The sequence below is a fragment of the Conger conger genome, chromosome 6, assembly GCF_963514075.1.
Source record: "Conger conger chromosome 6, fConCon1.1, whole genome shotgun sequence".
Lineage (NCBI taxonomy): Eukaryota > Metazoa > Chordata > Actinopteri > Anguilliformes > Congridae > Conger > Conger conger.
Window position 1 is genome coordinate 30,553,807 of NC_083765.1, and position 21,113 is coordinate 30,574,919.

At 44.3% G+C, this 21,113-nt stretch overlaps 2 protein-coding genes across 4 annotated transcripts in view; one reads left to right on the top strand and one right to left on the bottom strand.

Moving 5' to 3' along the window:
* Positions 1–2,716: 2,716 nt before the first annotated feature.
* Positions 2,717–6,723, bottom strand: ints12 (integrator complex subunit 12). The gene is made up of 7 exons (XM_061246530.1): positions 6,549–6,723; positions 5,992–6,152; positions 5,715–5,876; positions 4,912–5,099; positions 4,623–4,782; positions 4,151–4,294; positions 2,717–3,445 (listed from the first exon to the last, which is right to left on the bottom strand). Exons 2-7 carry the CDS (start codon positions 6,145–6,147, stop codon positions 2,909–2,911), a joined length of 1,347 nt encoding a protein of 448 aa, XP_061102514.1. The 5' UTR covers positions 6,148–6,152; positions 6,549–6,723; the 3' UTR covers positions 2,717–2,908.
* Positions 6,724–6,952: 229 nt separating this feature from the next.
* Positions 6,953–21,113, top strand: part of gstcd (glutathione S-transferase, C-terminal domain containing) — a 38,483-nt gene continuing 24,322 nt past the window's right edge. For 2 of the 3 annotated variants that reach the window (XM_061244243.1, XM_061244242.1), the window contains exons 1-5: positions 6,953–7,047; positions 7,502–7,948; positions 8,453–8,860; positions 10,840–11,106; positions 13,166–13,259. In XM_061244243.1, coding sequence (XP_061100227.1) covers positions 7,541–7,948; positions 8,453–8,860; positions 10,840–11,106; positions 13,166–13,259 — 1,177 coding nt within the window. In that variant the 5' untranslated portion in view covers positions 6,953–7,047; positions 7,502–7,540. The remainder of the gene's footprint in view (positions 7,048–7,501; positions 7,949–8,452; positions 8,861–10,839; positions 11,107–13,165; positions 13,260–21,113) is intronic. The other variant, XM_061244244.1, reaches the window with a different exon arrangement.

Here is a 21,113-nt window from a genome sequence, read left to right on the forward strand (position 1 = left end):
GCTTAATGCGTCACAAAAGAAAGGCTCAGCTTAATACCTTTCTACTTTCTTTGGAACACAACATCCCACAAGTGGTTTTAATATGGTGCCTGGTATTGTTTCAGATGAATACTTCCCTACCTGCTACACTCTTCTAAATACTGAATAAGTATTGGGCTCATTCTACGCGTAGTTTTTGATACATTACCTTACATTTGATTGATCTGCCCTGATATTCAAAACTGATACAGGAAACTGAACAGCAGCTGCACAGCTTTCACTTGATGACAAGGGTGCCAGAAATGCCATTTGGTGGACACAACCCTTCACTGAAAAAATGTCCATGAATTGTTTGGTAAAATAGTGAATGTACGTGAAATACCAAAATACATTTAACATTTTTCAAATATACAGCCTGGTAACGTTATTTACACTATAAGGTAATACAACATACTCCGTATACAACATACGGAGAATCCGCCCCTTTCTCACCCCCTACTCGACCCAGCTCCTGGTCCAAGCGATGGTTCTGTCCCGCCTGGACTACTGCAATTCCCTCTTGGCTGGCCTCCCAGCGTCCGCCATCAGACCCGTCTAACTTATCCAGAATGCAGCAGCTTGTCTGGTCTTCAACCTTCCCAAATACTCACACGTCACCCCCCTGCTTACTTCCCTCCACTGGCTGTCTGTCATGGCTCGCATCAAATTCAAAACATTGGTGCTAGCCTTCCAAGCAGTTAAGGGATCTTCCCCAGTTTACCTACAAAAAATCATCAGACCCTACACCCCTGCCAGACCTCTTCTTTCAGCCTCCACATGCCGCTTGTCACCTCCCCCTCTCCGAACCTCCACCTCACGCTCCACGGTGGTGGAACGAACTCCCCGTTGAGGTCAGAACTGTAGAATCTCTCCCCACCTTCAAATGCAAACTAAAGACGCACCTCTTCAAGCAGCACCTCTCCCGGTCCCTCCCTACCTCCCTGTGAATTTGGTAGGTAAGCAGTATTTGGATAGTTAAGTTTGGTCACTTTTGCTTTGTTGTTTTTTTTTTTTTTTTAACGAACAGATAAACAAAGATAAGCCCTGGTCCTTATCTTTGTTGTACGGGTAGCAATTGAAATTGTACTTCCCTCTAGGGTCTTTCAGCGCAGTTATCCCTGGTTATGGGTATGCACTTTGTTGTACGTCGCTCTGGATAAGAGCGTCTGCCAAATGCCAATAATGTAATGTCATGTAATGTAAGGTTCGGACCAGCAAGTTGCCAGTATTGCAGTGTAGGATTTACTATGGTTTAAATTTTTTCCTAACACCATGAAATACTATGATAATTATTTACCTAAGAAATCACAATCCTTTCACAAACCAAAGCCCTCAGGGCCAAGTCACATCTTTGAAGATATAACCTCTATATGCCAAGCATTTCCCAAAGATTTACATTACATTTTACATTTTTGTCATTTGGCAGACGCTTTTAATCCAAAGCGACTTACAAGTGCATAGGTTCTACCATAAGTCAAAGCATCACATCCAAAACTAGGAAAATACACGGAATGCTGTTCTAGGATAGGGATATCAGAGGGGCGGGGGAAATCAGGAGGGAGGACTAAGGTAGAGTTTGAAAAGGTGGGTTTTGTGTCTGCGTCGAAATAGGGGGAGGGATTCTGCTGTCCTGACAGTGGTAGGCAAGTCATTCCACCACTGAGGAACCAGAACGGAAAACAGGCGTGAACGTGCAGCTCGACCGCCAGGTCCACGTAGAGAGGGAACCATAAGGCGACCAGAGCTGGCAGACCGGAGTGGTCTAGCTGGGGAGTAGGGAGTGATCAAGGATTTTATGTAAGGTGGGGCAGTCCCCTTAGTAGCCTGAAATGCCAACACTAGGGCCTTGAAACGGATGTGTGCGGCAATAGGAAGCCAGTGGAGGCCAATTAGAAGCGGGGTGAGATGAGCCAACCTGGGCCGACTGGTGATCAGGCGGACTGCAGCATTCTGGACCAGCGGGAGGGGCTTGATGGCACACGCTGGGAGACCGGCTAGGAGGGAGTTGCAGTAATCCAGGCGGGAAATGACGAGCGCCTGGACTAGGAGCTGGGTGGCTTTCTCCATCAGGAGATGACGGATATGGCGTATATTATACAGAAAGAACCTGCAGGTTCTGACAGTGGAGGATACTTGTGGAGCCAGGGTGAGGCAGTTATCAAGAGTCACCCCAAGATTCTTTGCCGTACGGAAGGAGGAAACTACAAAGTCCTCAACAGTCAGTGAGCGGTCGATTGACGGAGAGGATTTAGCAGGGATGTAGAGAAGCTCAATTTTGGCAAGGTTGAGCTTCAGGTGGTGGGAATTCATCCACGCAGAGAACACTAATGCACACTGGAGTGAGTTCAGGTGTGTCAGTAATTATACCCTAAGCAGGGTGCAAACTATTAGCTCCTCCTACAACAAAAGCTGTGGCCTGCCAGCCAGTAAAAACAATAGCCTAACTTAATAAAAAAGAGAAACAAACACCTAACCCAGTTTCACTGTAATCTAAATAAACACCACTTGTGCTTTAGCTAACACACAAACAAATACACAGCAGAACACTATAATGACAACTAAATTGAATTAGAAACAGCAAACAAACAAATGATACTTAACTAATCCAGGAGAAAATGCTACCAACCCACTGCAGAACACTAATACACCAATGATCACATCAAGATCAAGATCAGTGATTGACAACCAATCACTTGAGTTAAAAAATAAGCTATTTATTCAATGTTCCTTTCCCCCACAAAAAATATATATTTCAATGACACAAAAGCCAGCTTCATCCATGAGAATAAATGAAGCACACCTTGCCACAGAGGAATTAAAGCGCTTTTTTCCTTGTGTATATTAGTCCAGATAATAGAAAACAGAAAAAGAAGCGCTGTGTCACAGTCTCTCAGTAAAGTCCTCCAGCTCCACTCTTCTTCTGTGCGGCCTTCTTCTTCACCATCTGCAGGCGCTTCATGGCGTTGAGCTGAGACTCCTGGGAGGTGGGGTTCTTGCTGCCTGCGGAGGCCTCTCCGCTGGCCTTGGCTGCACTGCCCCCAGAGGCCCCGGCCCCCAGCCCTTTGCCCGTTCCGTCGTTGCTGGACGAGCGGTTGAGTCCGGGCTTCCCCAGGGTCAGGGGGGGCGGGGGCTTCAGCGGGGTCTGGCTGGGGGAGCTCCCGCCGGCCCCCGGCCCCTTGGCCCCCAGGCCGGCCTTGGCTCCGGACAGCCCCGCGGCTGGCTTCTGTGCGGAGGAGGCCGGGCTGGACCTTCCGCCGGCGCTTTGGGCAGCCGGGCTGGACCTTCCCCCGGCACTTTGGGTGGCTGGGCCCAGCTTGCTGCTGGCAGTGGAGGTCTTGGCACCGAAGGCAGCCCAGCCTGTGAGGCCGCTGGAGGACTGCAGGGAGGGGTTACCGCCGGAGGGGCTCACCGATACCGCTGCAGACGCCTGGATAGAGCAGAGAAACACGCCACTGTGAGAGAACGCCCTGCCATCAGGTCTTTTTTAAATGACTTTCTTTCACTACAGATATTACACAACAACTTCAGAGATACAGACTGTCCAGTCAAGCAGCAGGCAGTTTTGCTTCATCAATACCAATTTTCTTATCACAGATGCAAGAAATTAAGCATTACACTGAAGCGAGTCGCACAGCTATTTCCAGTGATAAAAAACAAAAAAACAAACAAACAAAAAAACAACCTTGGAATACAACCAAATTTGGCCAATGGGGCAGGTAAAGAATAGAATTTGCTACCAGCAGTCCAATTCAGAATGGTGATTTGGAAAACTGTTTTAGAATGAATAGTATAATGTGCTAAAACAAAATCTGTTTCAACAAAATAAGTGGCCTATTTAAAAGACAAGAGTAACAATTACAATAAAGGTTCAATTACGAAACCTTTGTGTACACTGTGTACACTGACTTTGCTTACAAAATTATGAACACTTATGTGTTCCAATCACAGAGATTGTAGCTGTACTGTTCTTACAGCCGGATAGCTATTCAGCCACTCATTTTGGACAAGGTTATAGAATAGAATATAGAAGAGTCCAATTCCACCTCAGTAAAAAAGTGGGGATGCAGCAGACATGGTATATTCCAATACAAGGTGGATGTTCAGTTGGACACTACAGAGGGCAAATGCTCACCTTGACCTCTGTCCTCTTGAATGCCTGGAAGGTGCTGGCTGTGTCCGGTTTGGGTTTGAGTTCTGGCTTTTTCACCAGCGTGTCCTTCACCACGGGGGCCACCGAGACTGGCACAGTGGCCGCTTTCTGTGGGGCCTTCTGCGTCTGGGGAACGGCAGTCACAAACACACCACACGCACACGCTTTTCAAACATGAGACACTGCAAGAATCTGCTGCTGTCCATTTACAATTGAACTAATGTTCACCTTCACACTTTACTGTAGGTACTGTTTGGTTCTGAATTTTACACCACGCAAACAAATAAGGCACAAAAAGCCTGATTAACGTAGACCTTTAGCACATGCAAAATCAATGAAATGACCAATGATTGGTCATGGTATTTGTTTTCCACCAATCATTGGTTGCACTTGATGAGGACACTCAAACTGTGGAAACAGGCTTGGTTAGTGGAAGGATGAGATGGTGCCCTACCATACGCTTCATCTTCCTGGTGCAGCGGACACAGTACCACACCAGCCGCGGGTCGTTCACATCCTTATCGGTCACCTGAGGCCTGTGACAGTCCTGGTGGTACAGGTTATGACACTCCTGACACTCCACAAGCTGGTTTCCTGACGTCACCGTCATCTGCCTGAAGGGGACAAGACAAGAGAACACAAACAAAACTCATCTCACAAAATAAGCATTTTCAGAGTAGTCATGAGAGCACACAAAATTCCGTTTTTTTATCCAGCAAATAATGACAATAAACACAACGCACCGACAAACCACGCAGGCCAGTCCCATCTCCATGGCGAAGTCGTCAGCACTGGTCTCGTCAAAGCTGGACAGGTAAGGCAGGCTGAGGTCTTTACTGGCCGGAACCGTGATCGGAGAGGATCGGTTCTCCTGTTTCTCCAGTCGAGGTTTCTTTGGTGGGTCCACCCCATCACCAGGATCTACCTTCACCTGCAGGCATGCATGAAAAGGCTGCACATTTGCACCTGGCAGAATTTGTCACTAATGCAGTCCTGCTCAAATTCTCAAGCTATGAAATACAAAAGCACAAAAACATTACTGTTTAATAGAGGTTGACATTCCAAGGGTCAGAAAGTAATAGTCCTGCCATGTATTTTTTCCACCCATGAACACAGCCAGCTGATATGGCCAAGTAGTTCTACTGGCTGAAGATCTGGGCTAATTAGCATATCAAGTGATTGGAACAAAATACTGGGGAGGATTTTACATTATTGGCATTTGGCAGATGCTCTTATCCAGAGTGAGGTACAGTTGATTAGACTTAGCAGGAGACAATCCTCCCCTGGAGCAATTGTGGCTACACCGGGATTAGAACAACCGACCTTGTGTGTCCCAGTCATTTACCTTAAACCACTATGCTACAGGCCGCCCCCACACTTAGGGGGCCGACTTGTTTTCTGAACCTGGATTTTCCTCCTATACAGTTCAAAACATTACTGTGTCTGTGCAGCAATTGTGACAGGGCAACATGTTTCCATGTCTCAAGACAAACTACATTAAACAAACTGCCTTCTGTACTCCATAGTGTGAATATAGAGCAGTCACCTTTTCTGCAGGTTTCTTTTCGCTCTCCTTTTTGCTCTTCTCAAAGCTTCCGGATTTGCCATTATTGCTGCTCAATAGAGATGAACCAGAAGTGCCTTTTTGTTTCGGATCTTGTTTGCTCACGTTCACTTTCGTGACAGATACCTTGGCAATTTCCACTTCCTGTTTGAGGGGAAAAAGGGTTCATTAAAAAACTTAAAAAACTCATAAAAAAGATTTTGTGAAAGCAAATAATACAAAATAAAATAAAAAACAGAAGGAAGTCTTGACAGAATACCTTTGGTGAAGTCCGATAGCTGGAGTCACTCCCTCTGGCTAAGGATTCATCCAATAGAGCCTTAAGTTTGTCAGCGGAATCTCTGCTTTTCGAATTGAGGTATCCCAACCCTTTGAGAAAGATTGGGTCCAGCTCCAGGCTAACTGTTGCAGCCATGACCTCTGCAAGATGCAACACAGAATTTAAGTCTGTTAGCCATCTTGGTGCAGTTTTTACTACTGTATCATAGGCAGCTTATTCTGAAAACAACTCAAAGTTAAGAAAATTAGCAGTCAAATCACACGCCCGTTTACTTCAGCAGCCAGCTACAGTAGCTATCTAGTTAGCCAATTGCCATTAGTGATTCGACAACAAGCTAGTGGTAATACGTTTTAAATGTGTCCTATACACACATTAGCATAATATACACCATACATTAACGTTTAACAAAGTTGAATGTCAGCTAGCTTAAAATAAACGGTGCTGGAAACAATCGACATAGCCTAGCATGGGGCATATCTTGCTAGATGCAATATGCATGGTCAAATAAACATAACACAGTACGGTAATAACTTTACCTGTACTCCTTTTCTGAAATGTGTTCTCCTCGGTCAGACAGGTCGTCTGAAGCCACTGGGATAGCAAAAGAAAATAGACAAAGGCAAGACAAAATAACAGACTCACAAATTAAAAATACGCCGGCTACTCAGGTCCGCCCATTATGTGAGCTACAAAATAATTCAACCATCCACCTTAAAGTCCCACCTTAAAATAGTTCCGTATGGAACATTTGCTATATCATTCTTTTAGAACCAGTGTTAGTGTGTACATAATTTGACTTTGTCTTCAGACATTTAGCTTCTATTTTATAAATTGACACAATTATATAGATATTTTGTTATTATCATAATATTCTCACAAAAGTATTAACACATAATTAAAAAATGGAAGAGCTGTTAATATTTTCCTTTGTGAAAGTCGGGCAGCAGTTAATGTTACACACTGAAGTCCAGTTACAAGAAAAGCAACGTGATTGAGTCATGCTTGGGAACTTCAATTCACAATTTTAATATATTTGTAAGTACTAACGTATGGATACACTGCATTTGGTGAAGTTATCGATGAACGCGATCGAACGCTAGTTAGTCAGAAAATGTCAACAAAATAAACCATATGTATATAAACTTAGCATGCCCTGCCACACTCACCCATTAGATCATGACTTTCTGGCAAGCAGCTATATGGTTAGCTACCAGTCATCATTCTAGGGTTCTGAATACAAACGTGGAAACACATTAGCACATTAGTTTAGAGTGAATACAGCACCTTACAATGTCAATAAAAAGTTTATTCACGTTGTTGGTGGGGCTAACGTTTAGTTATCATCGTGACAACGACTGTTTGGTGAATGTTTATATGAATTGAATGATCAGTCTAGCAATATTGAAATGAAATAGCAGATGCTATCTTTACAAATGCATTCAGCTTCAACTTCAAGATTGTTTATGACTTTTGTTTTGTTTTCCTGCAGCACCCATTCCTCCGACTTTATCGACCGTGACTGGACACAATGACGTCCTCAGATCCAGAGCAGGGACATGAGAGCTTGTACTTGGAACTAAACACTCAGCAGCGGCTTCCACTCCACACTTCCATAACTTTATTTCTGTTATCGTACTGCGATTGTCGGTCCTTCCGCGTTTTTTTAGTTTCCACACAGGCAGACAGCGGGCAGCCCAGGAAGGGGCTTATACCAGAGGGACTAGGAGCCACAGAGATTCAGGTGCAGGACCTACCTGCGCTGGTGAGGAGCTGTCGCCTACCTGCAGTGCTGGACAGAGAGAGCAGGTTTTGTAGAGCTGGGTTGGCGGTGGTGCTGCGACACATTATCGCCCGCACCTGCGAACGCGAGCCCGCTCGGAAGGATGTGGCAGCTCTGCTCGGGTTTAAGAAGACCTGTCTGAAGGCCTGTGCTGAGGTGAGGTGCCAGGACCACCTTGTGCCCATGAGCACTCGTGAGTTTGATGCTCTCTGTATGGATTAATTCATTCTCACTGTCAGTTGTTAACCCATCCAGCAAACATGGAAATCATGTCAGTGATCAAAGGCCCTTAGGGATGCTGATCATTGGCAATCCAGGCCACTTTTAGGATTATCACAACCCCCAAGACTGTACAGCAGTAGTAGCACAGACCCTCAGAAATAAAGTGAGAGTGGAGGTACATTTTTGTTCCTCAAGGATCATATTTCCCTGAAAATGTTCTCTTTGGGTACAAATGAGTACATTTTTCCTGTAAATAAGATACAAATTAATTGTATGTTGTTGACAATTTTATGTACCTATAGGGTACTTCTCCAGCGACAAGCATTTGTACGTTGTAGGAAGGAGTGACAGTTTCTGGGAGCAGCTCTGTATTTCAGTTGTTAATACTGTTGTAATATTGAATGGAGCTGTCTGTGTGCTTGCCTTTGTTCTCTGTAGGTTAGCCAGTGGACCAGGCTGTGCGAGCTCAGTATTCCCTCTGCTGTGCAAGAGTTTCTGAGGCAGCCGGGTGATGGGGTCACCCAGGTGCCTGGTGCCATCCTTCTTCTGGAGAAGAAGCTGGCGGAGCCCGTTAAGGTGCACAACGATGACAAGATCCGTCGGCAGAAGCTGCAGCTGCAGCAGAAGAAAAGCTCATACGCCCAGGAGGCTCCGGCAGCTGACGGTTTAGAACTCAGCACTGCCTTGGCCAACTTGTCGGAACTTCAGTCTTTGACCACCAGGGGGCCCTCTGACATTAGGAAAGTGAAGACCACAGAGCTGCCCCCGTTGGAGCACGTCTTTGCAGAGGGATTGTACTTCACACTCACAGATGTGGTTTTGCTGCCCTGTGTGCACAGCTACTTGGTAAGGCCTTTTTCAGTGACCAGCTTTACAGTAATGCAGGCGTACAATTCCATATCATTTTAGTAATTGAATTGGTAAATTAAGTGCTTTACCAAATCCAAAAGTGGTACTGTCTTTACTTAAACTGACAAAACAAATGTTTAAAATGTAAACATTATTGCAAAAATTTCTGCAGAGTTCTTGTAATATTTTCACTGAATGAAAAAAGTAAATTGTTAATAAGATCTTGAAAACTGTTCCGCTGTTGTGCCCGTGCAGTACTCCTCTACACACACCTTTTAATTCAGAGGGAAAGGCTGATTGACACTTGCACCAGAGCACCTGAGCCCCATAACTTCCCAAACCCACAAACATCTCAGTGCCAAATTATATTCATCTAAATCCCCAGCTGCTTATCTCAACACCATATGCTGGGAAAATAATAGAACTGTTCCATTCAGCTGAACATTCATCGAGGAAGAACACACACACATACACACATGCATTACTTTCATATCCATGCATTGTAGCAAGATAAATTCTTTTAATAGACATAAAAAGGATCTGGACAAAGGAGAACCGCTGGCCACTTCAAGCTGAAGATAATCTGTAAAAATATATATATTCCATTCAGGATGCCAAACTGCAAAAAGGTGTATAATACAGCAGACATTTCACCCTGATGGCACTGATAGTGAGACTCATGATAGTGAGCCTCATTCAACTGAAGGCTCGTCTTTACTTTTTGCCTTTTTGCCCAATTTGTGCTCTTGGGAATACTGTTGACTTGTGAATGTTTATATACAGTGTGCCACTGCATCATTCATTTAGACAATATACGTTTGTTTGGTACTCTTTGCCTGCCCCCTGGCATTTTTAAGAAAAAAAACCGCTATGGCATTTTTAATTTTCCTTAATCTTTCATCAGATGGTAAATTAGTTTGTGCAGATGAGACTGAACAAATAATTTTGAGAACTGATCTATATCACTTTGCTGTTTCTGTGGATATACAGTATTTATTTATTTATTTTACAGTAAAGGTCTTTTAGATTAAGCCTGTGATAAATGTGCTGTCAGTTGCTACCAGGGTTGTTCCGACTTCCATTCCAGACACATCTTGTCCTTTGGCTCTCAGACTTTGTCACACTGCTTCCACAGTTCACTTCCTCCACGGTGGTCTCCTTGGGTGATTGTGGAGCTCGGTGCTCTGTGTAGTAGATTTGCAATACAATGTGCTACCTCACAACAAAACGTGTGTAAAATAATCTTTTGTGTTTGTTTGGTTTTCCTCAAAGCAAGTTTTCTGAATGAGACAATGAGGGTGAGAAGTTCTGCTTGACTGTGGACTGGGCTTTTCTTTTGTTGCAGGCGTTGCCGTTGGCATTTTAATGAGCACACCCAACGTATGCCCTACAATGCTTTTTAACAGGCTTTGACCCCCTTATCATGATATCGCACATTTCAATACTGAACAAGCTGTAGTTGTGCTCTTGTATTGGCTTGTTGCACTATTGTATAGCCTATTCGTAAGGTGAATATCAGGTTTCCATGACCCTTAACTGGGCAGAAAGGGCAATTTTGCAGTGATAGTTTTTTGTGTCAGTAACTTTCAGGCTCCTGTGATTGGAGATATTTACAGAGATGTGTAATGTAGGGGGCTAGAGCCCTGATTATCTGCTGTGACCTCCTCTCTTTGTGCTTCAGAATATAGGAGTGCAACTGCAATGTGTGAGAGTCAGCCTTGTGGAACAAGCCATGGGGGTTAATTGGGGATGAATCTTTGGCAGGGTCCTCAACTGTCACTTTAATTGTATTTGTGTGTGTGTGTGTGTGTGTGTGTGTGTGTGTGTGTGTGTGTGTGTGTTTTTGTGTGTGTGCGTGCGCGTGTGTTTGCATCTGTGCGTGTGTATGTGTGTGCGCATCTGTATGTGCATGTGTGCGTGTGTATGTGTATGTGTGTGTTTGCGTGTGTGTGCTTGTGTGTTTGTTTTCTCTTCAGCAGCAGGTCTGCAGTAAGCCTGTGCAGCTGCCTCTCCTGTGCCGCTGGTACCTTCGTGTCCAGGAAGTGCCCGGGGTGTGCAGGGCTGCAGCGGACTGTGGAATAGCTTTCCTCAGCCCCCAGGCGCTAGCGGCCGGCCTGCAGGAGGGGGCAGCGGTGCCTGCTGGAGAGGAACCGGAGTCGGGGTCGGGGCCGGATCAAGAGAGCGGGGAGAAGCCACAGGTGGCCTTCACTGGAGGCCCGAGGCCCACCATGACTAAACTGAAAGTAATTGAAATATTCCTCCCATGGTTTTTTTTTTCAGTTGCATTTTTTAAGCAGGATCTCGCTAGCTGTTGGGAGGCAATTTCTGCTGCTGGGGCCACATTTGGCGCTCCAGTAAACCTGGCAGTGTGAGATTCGCAGACTCTTAAGCACACGGCGCGGCTGCCTTCTGAATGCCGTCGAAGAGGTTGATTTTGTCCCTTTATGGTCACCCTCCTTCTCCATCCCTGCACTGCCTCGATAAAGGGTTTATGCATTTCGGTTGGTTGTAAAATTGGCCACAGTCCCTATTATCTTCCACTTGCTCCCAGTCGCTCTGCATTTCCTTGCTGTAAAGAAAACTTGCTCCTTTAATTTCATCGTAACCCCATGATAGAAGTCCAATGACTGAGCTTTGTTTACATGACTAATTTCCTGCCAATTACCAGGAGAATATTAGGCACCACGAAGGAAACAACCATTAGTTTATCCTTCTTACGGCCATGTGCATTCAAATTCTTTAGGGCCATTAATGATATATTAATGATTGAGAAAAGGGGGTATAAACCGTACAGTGTGAAATGTGTACTTACAGTCCATCTGCTCCTGATTTTCGTAACCCGTCAGGCCCTACGGAAGTACCTATTAATCCTTTAATACTCATTAATTTTGGGTCGCAGATAAATATGCGCAGCTGGCCTTGCAGGGAGCTGTGGTGCAGATCCTTGCATTCAGCCCGTATAAATCAGAGATTTCCTGCTGGCTGCTGGAGGCAGTCGGGGCCCAATCGAGACCACTGTGAGCGGAGCACGTTGCCTCATAAACTCCAACCCCCACCCCTTGCTTCGTCTGTCGCCAGGGATTATGGGTCGGCCCATGTCCCGCACCTCGCCCCTCTGCAGCTGTTTCGCCAGCCGCCTTCTGTGGAGCAAATGGGCCCTCTCTCTTGGAGCCAAGGCCGGGACCCCCCCCTCCAAACCATGTCCCACACCAACAGCACAACACGATTTCAGAGACTCACTCCCACATGCACCGCGGCATAAACAGAAACTCTCATCTCGTAATTTGTATTGCTTTCCGTTTTTAGATATGGAGTCTATCGCTCTGCCAGCTGTCAGCCACAGTGCTGTGGCCAAGGACACTGTCTGGAAGCGTAGCCACATTCTAGTGCCTTCCGTGCCCTCGTTCGCACCTCGGGCCCGGTGGTTTGATAGTTGGCAAATGTCATTCAGTGAAATGTGCTCCCAAAATACCTAAACCGCGGACTGCCAGGAAGGTAACAGCTGCGCGTTGCTCACAGGGAAGCGGATGGCTGAATGGGCCTGCGTGGCTGGTTCGGTTGTAACCTTTTATATATACACTAAAGCTGGGCCTCAGGCCTCTACTGTATTTTAGAGCTGTGCCGGGCACAGTAACTTTGCACTCTATTTCCTGAAGACAGCGAGAGAGCGACCGGTGCTGACTGAGAGAGGCAGCCAGTGATGGATGGGATTACTAACGCGCCAGGCTCCTTTGTGTTGTTTAAATCTTGTCTTTCTCCCTGGAGTATATCTGTTAGATTTGGGATGAGGTTGGACCGGGTGCTGAGTCGCTGTTCTCAATGACAAGTACAGAGATTTATTGGGGCTCCTTTGTTTCTTATTTATTTATTCAGAAATTTGTTTTCTTCAGAGTGACTTACCCGGCATACCAGGTTCCTGCGTAATGCACAGGAGGGAACAGCAAGGAAATGTGTGTACAGTAGACAGAAATGGTGGAGTCACGTCATACAGTGCTAAAATAAGTATGCAAAAGTACTAGTTTTATCAGAAAAGGGCCTTCAGAGAAAATTACATAAGTTACAATTACAATTCTACTAACAAACTACTTATACACATAGAGGTAAACAGTGACAGGCAAGAGCAAGGTTATTCCTATTATGACTGTAATGATAATGTTTCCACCATTCAGACGCCCGGTAATGGCACCTCAAGGGGCACTCTCCTATTGTGAGCCTCTTCATTATTTGTATTTTTGTAAAAAAAAACCTTGAAGCCCTGGGAGGTTCCTATGGTAACAGGATCACTGCTTTTGTGTGTCCCAGGAGAGTGGCATCACTGCAGTCTTCTCTCCTCACCCCTGCCCATATTGGGCCCTTGACTGGGACAGCCTGCCAGCAGCGGTCAATCCTACCGAAGGTAAATACATTCTGGCTTTCTCCTCCTCCCTTTCTCTTCACCTCGCTACCCCACCATTTTGAGTTTGCTTCATTTTCAAAGAAAAGCATTAACCTCCAACCGCCATCTTTAGGAATATGTCATCCACACAAAGCTCTTTAAAGCATGTTCTGCGTATTAATCCAGATGGTCGCTGTGAGTAAGTTACTATGCCTAGAGTTATTTCGGCAGCTGGACAAAGCAGCAAAATCTTTCTTTGTTTAATAATGTATATTTCTCACCCTTTTAAGGGGACATCAAATGAGTTTAATTAATATTCTGGTAAATGGTCAAGATGCCAAGGGCTTTTCAATGATGAGAGCTAACTTACCCAGGTGAGAGAACTTACTGCAGTCTACAAAACCAGCCTATTCCAGATTCTGGCTGTGGTATTTATTGTAATGCATTTGAGTCCTAAGAATGGCCTCAGTGATCTGTGAATACTTCTGATTCTCCTCAAACTCAGACTTCAGAAACGGCTGATTTGTGTAGTTTTATCAGCAGGAGACATTCAACAGGGTTTGGTTCGTTCACCATAGAGAATGAGACAATATTGAGGTAAAAACACTTTCTGTTGAAACGTGTTTCTGTGCCCTCTAATAACAATGAATCTTGGAACTGAATGACACCACTACAGCATTTAAAGAAGACCGTGATGAAGCCCATGCAGCAGTGACTGTTTGGTCATGTCATGGCTGTGTACGGGGCTTGCGTCCCTGTAGCAGATACATGCCGGTGGTAACCTGCGCAGTAACAGCAAAATGAGGGCTATGGTTAGCTCAGCGCGTATGGTTTATGTCTTCCTGAGAGCCAAGGCTCAGCAATAAGCCGGGATTGTTTGGAAACACAATGAACAGTGGATTGTAAAACTAACAGGCGTAGCATGTTTCACTGACAGGCCTATGTATGTCCATGGGCCTAGGGAGGGAACCTGTCCTGCTTGTCATCACCAAGGGATGAAGCGTCTTAGACTATTAAAGTGGGAGCCACTGACAAGGGAAAACATGTTCATTATCCCCCAGTTTTAAGGCCCAGCTTTTCCAAACCACAAATAGGGGCAGCATATTTTTGTACCGTGTTTATGTTATTTTAAGTGTCCGGCATGCCACATTTAATTTTGCTCCCAATTACACTCTGTCACCGGAAAGAGGAGGTAGCTCAACACGGACGAAAATGTTCCTCTTCTCCCGAGGATGGATTGGAAGCTGGCGGATTTTGCCGGCCCTCGGGGAATCCGCCTGTGTATGAAGGGCCCTTTGAAATCTCAAGTTGCTGTTTTGGTGCGTCTCGTGTTATGGGGCTTGGGGAAATTAGCCCAAGCGCTGGGAAGAGCCAGCCCATTTGTAAAGGATTCTCAGGGAGAGGGGCTGTTCCGTTTATCAGAGCCCCCTCCCCCCACCGAGGGACGCTAACAAGCCGGGCAAACAAAGAACGGCTTCACTTTTGAGAGCGGGCAGGGACACCTCTTAAATTTGCCTTGTTTGTTTCGGGTTCCGTGGGCCAGTAGTCGGCTAATTGCATCGGGGAAGCTCTGCAGGTATCCTGTAACTGGAGACAGGGGTGGCTGCTAGCGCCTGCCTATAAACCGCGTCACCGCTAGCCCTGAGGAGCCCTGAGGAGGCTGAGGCACATCACTGTCATGCCTCTAACAGATTCTTATTAGGGGATATCACTCCTGTCGGTCCAGAAAAAACATTTTCCCAGCATTGTGTCGGATCCATAGCTGCTCTTTGAGACCAGACTGGAGATTGCACAAAAACTATAAATACAAATATTATATTGGAATTTGCAGGTGACTAAATGCTTTGGAACTGACTGAACAACCGATTTAGGGGTGTCGGTGTCTGTTGTACTTAGTAGTTAACTTATATTCGGAGGACACCAAGTTCCCTCTTCTACAGTAGAATCCTTAAACATTCTATTTTCTTTTCTTTCTCGTATCATCCTATGTTGGATTTGGATTGGCTACATTTTATTTCGCCCGGTAAATGTACTAAATGTAATAAGTGTTGGCTAGGTGTGGAGCTCTGTACAAGCCTGTAAGGGCTTCGCTCCCACCTTGCACAGATTTGTACTAAAATTTGTGCTAAATAAATAAACCTAAACCTAAACAGTAGATCACACTGCAGAAACAAGTTTTAGTCTTATAATAAGACTTAATATTTTTCTCTCAAGTAGAACATTAGCTTGTTTTAAGTTAATGTTTGTTTGACAGTGATTTTTTCTTATTCCATTGGCAAGTCTTGAAATTAGTCAAACTGTCTTCTCACATTGGCGATATCAGCAAAATATTTTTTATCAAAAAAGTTCAATAAGATTTGAAGTCTCAGTATATAAGACTATGATACAATTTCTTTTGTTTTTGCAGTGCACGTGGTAGTCCAAACCCCACCGTCAAAGATATTCTGCATGCAGAAATAAATCTGTAAGCTTGTGGCATGTTTCCAAAGAGCAATTATATATATGTTGTGCTAACCTGATACTTTTCACACATTGTATACAGTGGCTATTGGATTTCTAGATTTCTCATTCAGTATACACATGGGGAAAGGCTATCACACTAACTAGACTATCCTTCTGTAGAATGCTGCAATGGCAGGAGCTTTTCAGCGATTGTACTGTGTGTTGTATTAACTTTTCTTCATCCTGTAGAAGTGCTATTTGATGAAATAATGAGGCGGTTTCTGAAAAAGTGCACGCGGTGGTGGGTTCCTCTCCCAGTGTAATGACTGATAATATGTGAGGAGCAGAAGCGTGTAATTGGGGCGCACCCCCGTGCCATCGCGCCGTGGCCCTTCTTGGGTTATTCACATGCGTTTGCGAGCTGGAAAAACCCAGCACATCACAGCACTGTCAGACCGGCCTGTTTAAAGGAGGGGGAGGCAGGCCTGTGAATATTAAACAGCCACACAGACAGCACTGCTGTGCAATGGAGTGACCTATACAGGTGCCCTTATGTAAATGGAATATAGTGAAATATATTGTGTGTATGTGAATGTGTGTGTGTGTGTGTATATACATGCGCACACGCATGTCTCACACACACGTCCTGTTTTAGGACAATTAAAATATTTTTTAAATCTTGCAGTATCTGAAAATGACATTGGTATCTACATTTGGTCTTACGGCAAGATGGATTGATAGTCTACCGGGGTGGTTCTCTGACCTCCATTAGTGGGGCGCTCAGCGTTGTTTATGCAGAGATGGGCACTGGTAATTGCGGTGGTTGTTATCAGGGATTAGGACACTGGCCCCCCATCCCATGTCTGCAGGGAGTTCTGTTCCTCATTCGCACTGAACTCATTATGCACCCTAATCGGAAGATTTAAAGATTCCAATAAAACTGGCCAAGCAAAAAAATGAAGTAAAAAAAGGCTTCCAGGAGAGGAGAGGAGAGGCTTCCAGGTTTGTTACTGCTGATTAGCACTTAATTGCCACTTTATTTTGCATTTTATTTATACCTCTTTTCTCAATTTCTGCCGGTGCAGACTAATTCGACCACAATTGACACTCTGGCGGATCCTATTAAATCTCAGCGGTTATGAAACCACAGGGAGCACTGCTTCTGAATGCACAACAGTCAGGCGAGATGCGCACTTTCCTTCTGGCAGACATCACGCGCGGTGTTGCTTTATTTATTCCTGTTTTCTTCGGCTTTTCTCATTATCGTATCATAACACTTACGGTGGTTACAGCAGGCACCGCTCTCAGGCCTGCACAGGCTTATTTTAACGCTTACGCAATGATCCTCGGGTTTGAGCCACAGAATTTGCGATTCCATGAACATCACCATAATCGGTAAATGCTGCTGCCAGTGTGGCGCAGGGAAGTGAGCTAATGCTCTCTGAATGTCATTACATGGAGAAGTAATACTTTTATGGCTCTCTTATTTTCTCCTGCTTTTCAAAGTGCAGCCAACCATTGGAAACAGTTACGAGCTCTGTAGTATGGTGTATTGTGTGGAAAAATAGCAATAGGATAGCTACTAAATGCACTGTTTGGAGTGTGGATAATGCCTTCAACATTTAGTCTGGGATTGAAGCAGCGCATTTAATCACTGATGGTAAGTTGCCTAATTGAAGTGGACAGGACGGAGGGCGAATGCTACATTTTCCTCACTTGTCTTTGGTACTGGAGGTGTCCTTTCCCTCAAAGACCTTTGGCAGGAAGGCACACGTCCAAGTCCTCCCCCCCCCCAAATGAGGGTTGAGTGTTAGCATTAGCCCGCTGACCCCCGTATATCTCATACAACCTTCACACTTCCTCCACATGCTTGTCATGCCCTGGTCATCATGCCTATTAAGTTCTCACAATGGCATCTCGGTTGGTAGGTACGGCATTCAGCAATGCAGAGCCAGAAAAGACGGGGGAGTCCATTTCCTGGGTAGGAGGGCAGGAGTGCATTCTTCTGTTCTTCTCTCTCCTACAGGGGAAAAAAAACTGTCATTTATTGCGAGGCAATAAAGCAGAAGCAAACCAAATAATAAATTGAGCGATGAAAACCTCAGGTGTGACGTGAAAACGATATTGTTTAGATGTAATTTCAGGACATATACTAGATATAATATTATGTGGTTTACAGAACCTGAGGCATAGTGTTACAGAAAAAGATAACATCAATTTGTAGGACTTGATTACAAATGTCATAAAAAAAGCACTTACCAAGAGGTATAAATATTGCCTTTACACAGAAGATGATTTTTCCTCAGTCAAAAAACATCTCTGTCCTCATTTAGAAATTTAAAAATGAAAAGAAATCATAAATAAATACCGCGACTGGACCAGAAGGTAAGAATTCCATTATTTCACATGTGGAAATGGAAGAGGCTTCCATTATTTCACATGTGGAAATGGAAGAGGCATAGCTTTAATGTTATTAGTTGAACACCTACGTAGATAGAATTATGGAACTATTTCTAGAAGTGTGAATTAGAGACCCTGGGATTTTCTGAAATGACTGTCTGAGTGGCGAGCTTTAATGATTCTATTAACCTTTACTGTTCACTACTCTTCACTAGAACTATATTAATTCTACACAGGTGGCCTTTAACTTTAGTCATCTGTGATAATTGATGCTTATTCACAAACACTGTATGGCACTGATGATAAAATTGGTGGATTTTCCACCTCTCCTGAATTGCAAAAAAATATACACACTAAAAAGCATATTTGTGTTATGATGCCTGTAAAATAAATATTACAGTATGGTTTGGCCCAATTCACTATTGTCTGTAAACATAATTTCCATAATCCATAAATACATTACCAAGTTAAATCAGCACTTTATTTTGTGAAAGTGGCTCCCGGGGTGGTATTGTGTCTCAGGTTTGATGCCAGGATGAGTCACTGACTTTCCCCCCTTCATGTAATGAGGATCAATTGACTGTACCATTGCGCCAGATCTTCCCATGATAATTGGATGATTGCAGTTTTCATGTGGCATGTTGAGCTGAATAATGTGTTTGTGTGTGTGTGTGTGTGTGTGTGTGTGTGTGTGTGTGTTGTGTCTGTGTCTGTTTATTGGGGGAAATCTCCGGTGTAACATGGTGCAGTTGAGTAATGGCACAGGCTCCCCACATGCCTGGTAGAAACATGACCCGTGGGGTAGCCTGGTGAAAAGTCCAAGGGTCAGAAAGTAAAACTCCTGCCGGTTGATTTCTCCAATTAGTCCAACCTGGCTGAAGAATTGTGCAAATTAGAAATCCTGGTGACTTGAGTGGGTCTTTACTTTGTGGACCCGGATTGTCCACTCTGGCCACCACAAATCATCCAGGAGCTTTAAGGGTCGTCTTTGAGGGAGCTGTGACAATTGGCATTTAGTCAACAGTTTTATAAATTGCAGGAATTAAATTTGCACTTAGTTGAAAAAAAAAATAATAAAAATGAAATAAAGACTTCTTGCAGATTCAGGGAGCTACATAATTGCACATGAAAAAAAAAAGGTTTTCACACACTGCAAAGTGTAGGAACTGAGGTCTAGCAAAGATAATTAATTTCTCAATTCATGTAGATTGTGATTCTTGTGTGGAATTCAAAGTGCTCTCTAAGGTAAAAAAAAAAAAAGCAGGAGAATAAAACAAGGCTAGTCAAAACTACGGGGAGGGGAGGGTGTTGTTAGGAGTTATGATTATCTGTATTGTGCCCAGGTGCTAAACATGTCTTAATGCAAAAAGGTGTGCATCTTATCTGAAATCGGCACTAAGGAACCTGATTGTATTTATCTTGATCGAAGACCGCAATCAGTTAATCAGTGAAATCTGGTGCCGCAGTGCTGGGCTAAAACAAAAACCTGCATCCACGCCGGCCCTTTCGGGGTAAGATTGGGCACCCCTGTCTTAATGTATTGATTAGAACTGCTAGTTTATGTGACAGTGCTGGAAGGGGAAATGCAGTGTCTTCGTGAACACGTGACCAGTAAAGACTCAAGTGCAAACAGAATGCGCTTTAGACGTCAGTGGCCAGGTGCCGATTGATATGGGTATCCAGTACAAAGGCTGAATTTAACATTCAGCAGTGCCTGCTGCTAGCATTAGCAATAGCATCAGGCATCAGTCTTTCTCAAACCTCCTGCTGACTACAACTCTCAGTGAAGTTAGTTTGCATTCTTAGTCACACATTCTACACTCAGCCAGTCAGGACTAGCAATGGCGATGCTTAGTTTTGCTGGCATTTATTTTGAAAAACATGATTCTTGTGTCTTGTGTGGGTGGGGTGTGGCGGTGTCTGGCTTGGGATGATTGCCGGAATCTGATACGCGGTAGCTAGGGGCTGTTTTCACTGAGGGCTTGCGCTGTGTTTGGATATCTGTTGCTCTGCCCATTATTCAGCCTGGGGTCTCCCAATGTCTTCACAGGTGGTGTGCGGCCTGCTGACCCCCCCCAGCCGCACACCACCCACAGTCCCTGTGAGTCACTCCATACCAAGTGCCTTTACCTCCTGTGACTCCTTCACAAACAGAATAAACTGCCATTTCTACTCCATCCTCCAGCTATGCCCTGTGTTTGTTCCCATTAATGTCAGGACAGGTCCTTGGAATTCCTTGCCGGCATGAAAGGGTTCGATACCCATACCCAGCGAATATCCCTGCCTTTAGGAGAAGATTCACTGGGGTCAAAGGTCTTCCAAAGTCTAAACATTTTCAGAGTTCCAGGAGCAGTGGATTAGCTTGCAAGAATTTGGCCTGAATTTTCTGTAGCTTTGGTACAGAACTTCCCTATAATGAGATACAGAGCTACAGAAGTGTACATGGGGAACTGTGTGTTGGATTTTCTTTTTTTTGCGACAGTGCACTCACAGTCTTGTTAAGTTAATAAAATGTATCAAATGTATATAATAGACTGTATAGAGTTTCATAATGCAGCTCAAAGTGCTTAACAGAAATAATAAATGACAGGGAATAACACAACAATCATAGTCATTTTGTTTTTAGGAAAGGGAATAAAATAAAATATGAAACTTAAAAAAATAAGAATGAGATAATAAAAGTAAAATAAATAAATGAAGTAAGATATTAAAATGAAAATATAAAATGTGAATAAGCGGTAAAACACAGCGGAATAAAGGAATCAATGAAATGCTAAATTAAAAAGGAATGTTGTGAGTTGCTTTTTAAAACGGCCAGCCGAGTCTATTGTTCGGATGTGTTGTGGGTGTTTTAGTGCATAATCGCTGAAGGCACTCTCACCACTTTCTTGTTTTAAGCACAAGTACTTTGAGTAAGCCTATTGTGGACGATCGGAGTGCTCGCGTTGGCACATCAAATGACAGACAATTTTGGCTATAACAAGGTGCTAAACCATTCATGGCTTTATAGACGAGTAACAAGACTCATTTTTT